The sequence below is a fragment of the Mchenga conophoros genome, linkage group LG23, assembly GCF_057382185.1.
Source record: "Mchenga conophoros isolate Kocher_MC1m ecotype Shallow Benthic linkage group LG23, M_conophoros_male_GT1.1, whole genome shotgun sequence".
In the NCBI taxonomy this organism is placed as follows: Eukaryota; Metazoa; Chordata; class Actinopteri; order Cichliformes; family Cichlidae; genus Mchenga; species Mchenga conophoros.
This window is the reverse complement of record NC_140547.1, coordinates 12,060,946-12,071,996: the sequence shown is the minus strand read 5'-3', so window position 1 is coordinate 12,071,996 and position 11,051 is coordinate 12,060,946. Positions and strand designations below refer to the sequence as shown.

The 11,051-nt window shown below is 41.7% G+C and overlaps 1 protein-coding gene across 1 annotated transcript; it reads left to right on the top strand.

The window, feature by feature from the left end:
- The first annotated feature begins 464 nt into the window (after window positions 1-464).
- Window positions 465-2,494, top strand: foxq2 (forkhead box Q2). The gene is made up of 2 exons (XM_085265463.1): window positions 465-1,376; window positions 1,999-2,494. Exons 1-2 carry the CDS (start codon window positions 867-869, stop codon window positions 2,371-2,373), a joined length of 885 nt encoding a protein of 294 aa, XP_085121589.1. The 5' UTR covers window positions 465-866; the 3' UTR covers window positions 2,374-2,494.
- Window positions 2,495-11,051: the final 8,557 nt, after the last annotated feature.

Below are 11,051 nucleotides of genomic sequence, written 5' to 3'. Positions count from 1 at the left end.
AAGTGAACCTTTCTAATTTGTCATTCATACGCTCACTTTTCTGTAACCTCGTCGCCGTCGATGGCTGCAAGAGACATTAATGGTCTTTGCAAATAAAGACGTGACTTATCTCCAACGTGCTGAAGTTGACCCATTAATTACTCCTCGATGGTAATTGAAGTAATTCTTTGGACAGTATCCTGGACAAAACGACTTTAACAGGATAACTCTGGCATCTAAAAGGCCTTTGATTCTACATCCACCTAACATCCATCCTTTGCACACCATGTCTTACTAAATCTTGAGTGTTTAATCTCCCGTAATTACAAAGATTTGCTTAGGTTAATAAAAATAATCCGCCTCAATTGAGACCCCCCACTTGGACCTCCCCTGTGCCTCCTTTGCCCCTTTCTGTGAGGGATAAAATCACAGTCATATAAATAGAGTCACCTTCACATCTTTGAAGCACAACTCTTTGATTCGGGAGCAAAAGGCTGACGGATACCAAGTGATAGGTTTGGATTGACAGGGTTATCAAAGAATCGAAAAGATTTACCGAATATTTCTTGGCAAACGAAGCGTCCGCATTTAGTCTTGGCGACTGACGTCATTTCCACAGGTTGAGACTGGGTCACTCGTGAGCGCATCAAGGTTAACAACAGTTGAGAGGCTCATCTTTATCTGTGATCTTGTCAACAGTAAGTCTTCGGTGAAAGAATTTAGTGGCAGCGAGACGCTGGCTTTATGAAGGCTCCTAATTTTAAAGAACAATAGACATGCTGTGCAACTTAGATACACAGTTTTGAGAAGACGTTTGGGAGCGATATTTTTTATTCATGACCTGACACCTGTTCAATAGTCAGCTTGAAATCAATAAAACCTCTGCCATGAGCTTGAGATATTTTAATTCAGAAATGACAATGGAGGAAAGAAGCAGCCGCAACGGAAGCAGAGACAGACTGGGACTGAGCTTCACAATTGACTACCTGCTCTTTAATAAAGGAGCCAAAGCTTCTAAAGACGATGCAACAGCAAGTCGTGCTGCAGAGCAGATAACGAACGACATGCCAGGTCGTCAGAATCCTAAACTCGAAGAGGTGGGGATTCGCTGTGAGATCCAAGACAAGGGTCTACAGAGGTCAGAGGTAGATGCTGAAAAAAGGAAAGCCAAAGAAGATGAGGGGGATGAAGACCAAAAAGAGGAGGGGGAGGAGGAAGTGACCACCACCACTACCACCACGTCTGCGAGCTGCGGTACAGAGAAGTCTGCGGACAAACCCAACCAGTCATACATTGCACTCATCTCCAAAGCGATCCTGGCGTCTGAGCAGAAGAAACTGCTTCTGTGTGACATCTACCAGTGGATCATGGACCATTACCCATACTTCAAGAGTAAGGTATGTTCATGTCTAGTGGTTTTCTATGTATGTAGCACATAGCGATAGATATACCGTACAGGAACTCAAAGTGAAACTGGGCGATAATTCGAAGCAGAATTTCCAAGCAGATGTTTGCTGATGTTGTTAAAACAGGAAAACAGAAAAACATCGTTCCCCAAATGTGTTTAATTCAGTCTCTGAAAACTAAAGTGGCTGCCATTTTCGCAAATAAAGCGACCTACTTGGCGCTGGTAATCTGTCTGAGTGGTTAGGCAATTAGGTGCTCACAGGGACACTAGATGATCTTGTTGTTGGCGAAATCACAAATAAAGTAATCCTGTTGCTAGGTTGCAAACTGCCTCTGCCTTTACCAGGTGCTACAACAGATTGGGTGAAGCCTAGTGGATTAAAGTTGATCACTGGTTTGACGTGCTAAAAAGGTAACTCAGGGTGTTGTGACTTACTCAGATCATATACGGTCTTGACACGCCACAGCTCATGCTGCCAACAACAGGACAAGGTGACATCCTGAAGCGGATCAGTGATACTTAGCAGCCCCTTATGTTAATTTTCCAATGGGGACACATTGTTTGACCCCTGCTTTAATTTTGACCTGACATATTTGTTTTCTTGTTCGCAGGACAAAAACTGGAGGAACAGCGTGCGTCACAATTTGTCCCTAAACGACTGTTTCATTAAAGCGGGCCGGAGCGACAACGGTAAAGGCCACTTCTGGGCGATCCACCCATCGAACTATCAGGACTTTTCCAATGGAGACTACCACTGCCGAAGGGCAAGACGGAGGGTACGCAGGGTGCCAGGACAGCTCCCACTTTCCTCCCTGAGCTCGCCCTACCACCCCGCCATTGTCCGTCCCCACAGAACAACCTGCTGGTGCTGTCCTCAGGCCTCTGCACTTCCTCTTCAATGCTTGGCACCCAGACTCTACTGGCCTTGGTCCAGCATGCAGCCACAAATTGGGCTCCACCTGGGCCTAAATGCCTCTGTACCCTGAGATTGAATTGTTTGTACTGTTGAGGTATACTATACTAACAGTTTGGCCCTGAAACACTATTACTTAAAAGAGAAATTTTTTAATCTAATGATTATATCATTAGGTGATGTTAAAACTGAAATGCCCTCTGGCAATATTACATTATGTTTATATGCTTGTTAATGAGTAAGAACAAAGTGATTTTAGGGCATTTGATGATTCAATAAAATGAATGTCTTAAAGCTGTGGCCCTTCTTGAGTTTATATTCAGAATGTTTTAGAATAACAAAAATAAAGTGTTTGGAATCAGCTCATTAAAAAGTGTGTTGTCAGCTCTGCGTGCATGTGTGTGTGCAGAGGGTGTGTGTGTGCGGATGTTGCTAAAAGTGAGCCCTTGCTAAAATACCACCCGGTGTTAGATGCTAATTAGTCAAAGCTGTCGCGATGCAAAATCTTTTGCATTAAGAGACTAAAATCAGGCTTTCCAAAGCCAACTCCCAAGGAAATGAGGCCAGATAATCTCAGCAATCCTAAATAGTTTCAAGAAATAGGAAGCTTATCACACAGTGTAATCCGTAACCTCGGCTGCAGAAAGAGGGGAACCACGGGAGGTCAGGGATGAAGGAAGCGGAGGAAAGGGAAGGAGGCAGTGAGAGATTGAGAGGAGGGGGCACTGATTAACTGGGGAGAAGTGGGAGGGTATTTAAAGGAGTGTATGCAGATCAGGGGGTCTTAGGGGTTTGACAACTGAATGCCAGTTTAGAGAGGCAGTGTGTGATTGAGGACTGCACAGGAAAACTGCACTCATCAAACACTGTTAGTGTTTGTAATGCATCTGTTCAGTGGATTGTGTTATATGCTGTTTTTTGGCATTTGGTGCTGGTTACAGCTTTTTAAACTACTAGTGTGGTGGCCGTAGCATTCCTTGACATTAGCGCTTTTTGTGAAATCTATAACAGACAAGTAAACTGAACAATAAAAGCTCCCTGGTTCTCTTTATGTGCTGCTATATGACAAAAATAACTGATAAATTTAAAGTAGTGCGCTTTCTTTATTGAGCTGGCAGGCTGTGTAAGGGCTGCCACTGACCTTCAGGCTGCAGGAGAAGAACCCTACATGAGGATGAATGTCATAAAGTAGAATATTAAAGCTATTCAAACACTGAAATTTATCTTATGTATCAAACATTTTTTGAACACACTAAGCCAGAGTCCCTGTCAAAATAAGGGGAGTGTAGAAGCCGTAATGGTGATGTAAACATCTGTGGATGTGTCTTTTTGTGCAACACGGCACATATGATTGAAACTTTAAAGCTGGACAGTTCATCCAGTGTTGTTATTTTGTGACATCAAAATGTTGCCACACTAAGAATCAAGTCAGTCTTTGCCTGTCTGGCTTTACATCAATAGTGAAATTCCTCTCTGACTTGCAAAGGTTGGCATTTACATCCACAGTGCCTCAGCCTAAGAGGATTAGATCATACATTGACTTTTCTGAAGTTTGTTTGTCTCGGCTCACGGGGCTTCTTATTTGCAAATTATTGAATATTTGAATAAAGCAGTATTTGACATTAGATTAGAATCTGAATGGACAAACAGGGATAAATTCAGAGAGCAAGAGAGGGAGCAGGAGCTATGCAGAGCAGTTATTTTCTGACGATGTTCATTAGAACAATGACAAAACCATCTAATTATTTTTTGTTCGCCAAATCTTCCTATTCAATGTCAGCGGCTAATTAGAGACCTAATTTGCTTAATTCCCATGATTTGGTATCTGCTTAAAATCCTCTTCAATTCAACAGCTTTAAGGCTTTAATTTGGTTGCATATGTTTGCTGTACACACACACACTCGCGTGCGCACACACACACACACTCGCGCGCACAAACAGAGGCATACAAACATGCATTAGTGTACGATGCACACACATAGAATTCCCAAACTGTTTAAATAAACAGACACAATCAGTTTTAAAATCATTCAAACGTCACATGAAGAGAAGTTCATTGACAGTGTTTTTGTTCTTTTTTGTAGCTATTTGACATATTAAAGACGTAAGAGCCAACCAGAGCGGTCTTTTGCATTTTCTTCCAGATAAAATATTGTGCGTAACGTCACCTTAGTTCAACATAATCATACCAGATTATAATTAACGTTTTAAGGAGAATCAGATTGAGGTCATGAGCTCTGTGTGTGTGAGTGTGTGTGTGTGTTCATATGCGTATGTCGTTTTGTTAATCTAATGAGATGGGCGGAAGGGTGCAGGGGGCCGTAGATTAAGGCCCAAAGATTTGTTGCTGATTAGCAGAGAGTGAGGTAAGAAGATCAGTCCTGCTGAGATGGCGATGAAACATTATGGCTGTGTTTTAATACACGACATTTACAGCAGCATTCCAAAGCTGCTTCCCTTTAGTTTGTATGTATCGCGCTGATTTGACTATAGGCAGAGTGTATCATTGTTCACACAACACAGGAGGGAGGCTGAAGCTATACAGCCAGCTAGAAAAAAACGATTTTTCATGTGCAGGATTTTATAGTTTTCACCTTATAGCTGTTGTTGTCTGTCCTGTGAACACATTTCTCTGACTACATTTGTAGCTCAGTTATTCAACCCACCGATTGTGACTGATTTAAGGGAATGTGTCACTCTAGGACATGTCCTCCCTGCCTTTCTCTTATTTGAAATGATAATGCTCAGCGAAATGTCAAAAGAAATTCAGATGGACACTGATAATCATAAATAGTCATAAATAGATTTAACAGCCTTAATTCAGTGTATTAAAAATCTATAAATTTCAATATGTGTTGATATAAAAAGTTCCCTTTCTTAACACTTTAAATCCTAAAGATTATGTATTTTTTATTTAAGCAGGGGTCCTTGGCTCACGTACAGCTCTGACACACACACACACACACACACACACACACACACACACACACACACACACACACATATATATATATATATATATATATATACATATATATATATATATATATATATATATATATAAAAGCTGGTGTTCAGCAGGTTGTAAATCAAGAAATAATGATACTGTTTCATCCAGTGAAGGCTGAAAATGAATGTATATTTAAAAAAAATGCAAGTAAATGCAATTAAATGTCAAACTTGCAATATTAAGAACAGCTTATTTAGTATTCGCTTTTTGTCTTCATTCACTTAATTATTTGTCTCTGTAAGTTGTGGCTGTGGGACTGCAGCTGAATAGCTCTCAATAGGCTCTAAAGGCTGGAGAGCCTAAATTGCAGCTCTATTAGAAAGCATGATTGCATAGAAGTAAGTAGTATTTAAGTCTTGGGAAGCGCTATAGTTGAACCAAAACCAGCTACTTTTCTCTGGTTGTGTCCCACTATGAACAATAGCCCGGCGTTACTTCGGCTTCAAAGACTCCATAATAGTCAATCGATCAAAATGCGAGGCGCTATTCTGCAGATTACTGTTAACAATAATTTGCCTCCCAGTGCACCGTTGCCATCTTTGAAGCAATGTTTTATTGCCTTTTTTTTCATCTGCATCTGCCATCCCCGAGGTCCACTGTTTGATCTCTCCCCACCAGTGTCTGTCTCCCCGGGGTCGCGTTGACCTGTTGATTGGCAGCTGCGATCAGACATATGGTGGGACGAGGCATCGACCGGAGCTCCCCGGAGACAAAAGCAGACTAGTGGGGTTTTCCCCCCTTCTTTCCCCCGTGCTGAGGTGCCGAGCAGCAGGACAGAGGGAGAGGTCGGATCCGACCACTAGATGACGCAAGGTGCAAGCGAATATTTCCCGCAGCTTTTCGACCATTTAATGTAAGTCGATGTTGCAAAGTTTGAATTTATTCAACCCGCCAACCTTTTCGGATTTTCCTGTTAAGAAGACGTGATGCATGATATGTTTGTAGCAGATAATATTTAGGCACATTTAACTGGGCTAAAGGTTTGCTTTTTATTGCCATTTTTTCATTTTTTATTATGGAAATTAATTTCCAATGCGATTATTTAGCCATGCATCCCCAATGAGTCATAAAAACACAAAAACAAAGTAAAACCAGGCCCTGGTGTGCTGGCCAAAACCATAATGTAGGTGTGGCTAAGTAGCATGATTTCCTCTTGTTCACATAGGATTTCATGAGTTTTGTCCAGCTGTGAATGTGTTTGTGTGTGTGTGTGTGTGTGTGGGGGGGGGGGGGGGGGGGGGGGGGGGGGGTAGGTAGGTGGGTGGGTGCACACTGGAAACTTTTTGGGGTTAACTTGACTTTTAGGAAAAGAAAGCACAGATGTGATGCTTATCCTTGTGTGTGTTTCCCTTTGCATGATCATAGCAAACAGAATGCATGCCACCCCCATCTCTCCTCCTATAGTGAGTACCGTTGCCATAGTGATCCATCCCTGGCCAGGGTCTTGCAGTGGTCCCCTTTGACCCTGATGCGTGACCCCTGACATTTAGGCCACGGCCAGGGTCAAAAGGTCAGCGATGGCCGGAGGGCAACAAGAGCACTACCATGATTGGCACCCTTGACATGTGCACTGCTGGCTTCATCTGCAGCGCTCACCTCCCTCGCAGTTTGCACCTCTCATTTGCATTTCTTACCGAATGAAGACGGTCAGCTGCAGGTGCTTCATTCCTTGTTTTACATTGCACTTCAGCCGCCAGCAATGTAAGGTACGGTATAGTATATCTTGCATTCATGTGTGAGCCCCACATTCTAATTTTACACCTCAATTTTGTGTAAATTTTAATGATAACATATAATCTGCAGTAGGCTGGCATCCTGTATCATGATGGTTATGATAGCAGTAATGATCATCAGTATTCCCACAGCCTCCACAATCCGCTGTGTGTCAGGATATTTATAGGTCCTCACGTGTGTGTGTGCATGGTGCTTCATTTCTGGGGGGAGAAGGGCAATGCACCACACCACGGTTCTTCTCGTGGGGAATAATTACAGAATCGTGTGTACTAAAAGTCATGTGACCCTAGCCTTCTGCTCCCAAATAATTTATCCCTCCGGCTGATAGCTCGTCAATATCAATTTATTAATTTAACAGTTCTGGACTGATAAAAGGTAGTGCGCACAGTTAGCTTGCTGAAGCGGAGAATAAGGATGAATTTTACAGTGCAATGGTGTGAGGGGAAGGAAAGAGGGAGAGACTGGAGGACAAAGCAAGAGGCAGAGAAAAAGGCACAGGAGTGATCAATGGCAGCACAGAGCGGAGCCGTGCAAAAATGGGCCACCATCACTCATATTCCAAAGTTATTGAGCTAAAGTTATGAAAATTAATACACTTATTATCACCATATTAAAAATTAAGATTGAAGACAGCGAGTTTATTGTATTGATATTCAAATGCCTCCAATATATTGATCAGAACAACCCAGTTTTACTCTAACCTCTTTGGAAGAGCCAGTGTTTCTGTCATAGAAGAAAAAAAAGATTTTGCAAGAAGAGCTTTTGAAGATTTTAATTTTTAACATGAAGAAAATCATTTTGCATCAGTAAGCTAGCTGACAACCCTCGAAGGTGTTACACAGAGTAATTGTTTCCCCCTAAGATGCAACCTCCAGGCCAAAATACTGCACAAAAACACAGAAACTTGACCTCTTATAACGCCTGCTGACCTCACAGCACTTCCTTTGCATTTTGATTTTTTAAAAAGGGTCCTGAATTTACATCTGGCGTAAACACATACTGTATATCATCCACAACAAAAGCGTCAAAACCTGCAACCTAACCTATTCCCAGAGCCATTACATAATATCCCTGAAGGAGGCTAAAAGGTATTTTAACAAGACCCTCTGCTCTATGACATTTGACCTCTTCTTAGTTGACCTCGAGCTCCTGACCCCACTTACACTAGCCAGTGACACCAAAGAACACATACACTACCCAACATTAGGAAAACAAAGAGGGGGCGATTAATCCACAAATGGATGCATGGATGCATATGAGGATTCAGCACTTTTAGACCGAGGCTGAGAGACAGCTTCTAATTCCTGATCTACGGCTAACCCAGTCATTTTTTTTTCCTTTGTAAAGAAACCAAACAAGCAGCAAATCCCATCGGTTCTGGTTCCGTATGTAGCGTATAATCCTTCCTTCTCTCCGAGGCGTCCCTCACACGGACAGTCACTGTAGTGGATTCTCCTCGGCTCTTTGGAGAGCTGCAGTAGCAAGTGTCAATAGAAGTGAAGTGTGCGAATGCGAGAGATGATAGACTGAGGTTAAGAGGTGTCAACACAGAAAGAGAGAGGGCTCAAGGACTCTTCACCGGAGACACTGACACTCTCCTCAACCTCCACTCTGATTAACCCACTCTAAAGACAGCATTTAGACACACACACACACACACACACACACACACACACACACACACACACACACACACACACACACACACACACACACACACACACACACACACACACACACATCGTGCTAGTTCTTGAAAACACACTTTCCAAGCCCCAATGTCTTTCCTCAAAGTCACACACTTCTCTGTGAGGCTAAATCTCATCCGTGTCTCTGTGTCAGACACACATCAGCTCTGAGGTGTGGAAACCTGAAGATGTGTTGTTCACAGGCACAGAAACTCTGAAAGGTTCTGGCAGCCAGGAATGGATTTGTTACACCTCTGATGTGCTGTATATGTTCAGCCAAGTGTAAGACACAACAGTGCCATCCCACAGGGCTTGGTAGCTGTCAGGTGGTCTAGTGCGATATACAAACTGCAAGAACACACACACGGTTGCATACATTGCCATCACATATGAGTCCACTGAACCACCCACTTCAGTCGGACTGTTTGTGTGACATTGTCACAAAGCTCCCGTGATCAAGTGTGTTGTCCTTAAAAGCGCTACACTCATCTCATCTCGAGAAAACGGAAAGCACAAAATACATAATCTTCATTTTGTTAAGTACCCGTTTCTTGGGAACTTTATTAGAAGATTTTAAATCGGTTCATCTCCTGAACTTGGCTCCATATTATAAGAATACAGTTTGGTGTTCATGTAGATTTTGATGAAGTAAAGTAAACTATAGCTCTGTCCTGCTAGTTGTTCTGAGTTTAAAAGGAGGGTTTGGTTTGGGAGCATTGCAGGGCTGCTTCTCCAGAATAACCCAGATGTTTAATATGCACACAGTGGAGTTCAAAAGTCTGAGAGCGCTAACGAAGATACGTCAGTTTTTGTTTTAAATTGTATGAAAAAAAGCTTTATTCAATTCAATTCAATTCAATTCAGTTCTATTCAGATCAATTCAAATCACAACAACAGTTGCCTCAAGACGCTTTATATTGTAAGGTAGACCTTGCAATAATACATACAGAGAAATACCCAACAATCATATGACCCCCTATGAGAAAAGTGCTTTGGCGACAGTGGGAAGGCAAAACTCCCTTTTAACAGGAAGAAACCTCCGGCAGAAACAGGCTCGGAGAGGGGCGGCATCTTATTGCAATTGATAATATCTGCTTAACAATTTGAGTGAAAAGTTGAATCCCAGAAAAGGAGAGACATTTTTTACAGTATTAATCCTTTTCCACTGAGACGCATATATTTTGAAGATGGAGCATGTCTCGGAAGAACTGAGTGCAGTCAATTTTCCAATAAAACATGTCCAACTCTGTGGTAAAAAAGAATTCCCCGACTTGAATATTCCCACCACCATTTTTTAGTCTTTGTTTAAGTCATTCTCACTTCTGCTTATCTCATATCATATTTTAGCAAACCCAGATCTTTTTGGCTTTGTTTCTCCTCCTGAGAAGTTATTCAGTGACCACCACAAAATCTGTTTATTTAGCAAATTCTGTAAATTTGATTAAGTTATTTTTGATTTCTTCGTGGACGGTGCTTGATATATTTATTTTATGGTACCGAGGCAGCGATTTTCAGCATGCTCGGTGTGGACAACTTTAAACTGAAATCTGATCTAATTAATATGATTTTTTTTAAAGGATAATAAATAAACAACAGTTTGTTGATGCTCTTATACTCATCTTTGATCCAATAAATTTTAGCTTGATTTCTTTATTATTGCTAATGACTGGAGAGTGACTTTCTTGAGGAATGCTAGAAGGAGTTTGAGAGTCACCACTGGAAGCTGAAAAGGACTGCCACTGCAGAGAATAACAGGACTGAAACTTTCTTCTGATGTTTTCCACAATCATGACGCCCTTGTTAAACAATGCTATGCTGGAAACTTTAGGCATGCATTATAAACAATTAGGCTACTGCTGCAGCTTGGTATTTGAACATCTCTCTGACGAGCAGATCAAATCCAAGTGTGTAGTGCCTCAGTGAAGGGAGACGAGTCGAAAGAAATTAGACCTTTTTATACAAAGATTAAACTCTCCTAAAGTAAAAGGATCTGATGGGCATTTTGTTTGCCTGAGTTAGAGGCAGAGGTCACTGATAATCTATACAGAGTCATTGCTTTTTTCTATGATTAAACATTTCAAAGGGCACAAGGGGTCGCTGCATGGCTGATGAGTATGAAAATTATAAGAATCATATTGCAATGGCTTTTGAAGTCACCAGATTTAAATTCTTCCACCAGATCTTTGTGAGCATTGACATGTATTCTGAAAAAATGCCGGTCCAGGCCGCCATCAGATATCTAGATTTCTCTATAAAGAGCAGCTTACATTGGTTGGATTTGGATTCATAATTTTACACAAGACCTAACATAATGTGATA

Coding starts and splice junctions, on each gene's coding strand:
- foxq2 (XM_085265463.1), top strand. CDS start 867: ATGAGCTTGAGATATTTTAATTCAGAAATGACAATGGAGGAAAGAAGC. Junction 1,377..1,998: donor ACCCATACTTCAAGAGTAAG/GTATGTTCATGT, acceptor TCTTGTTCGCAG/GACAAAAACTGGAGGAACAG.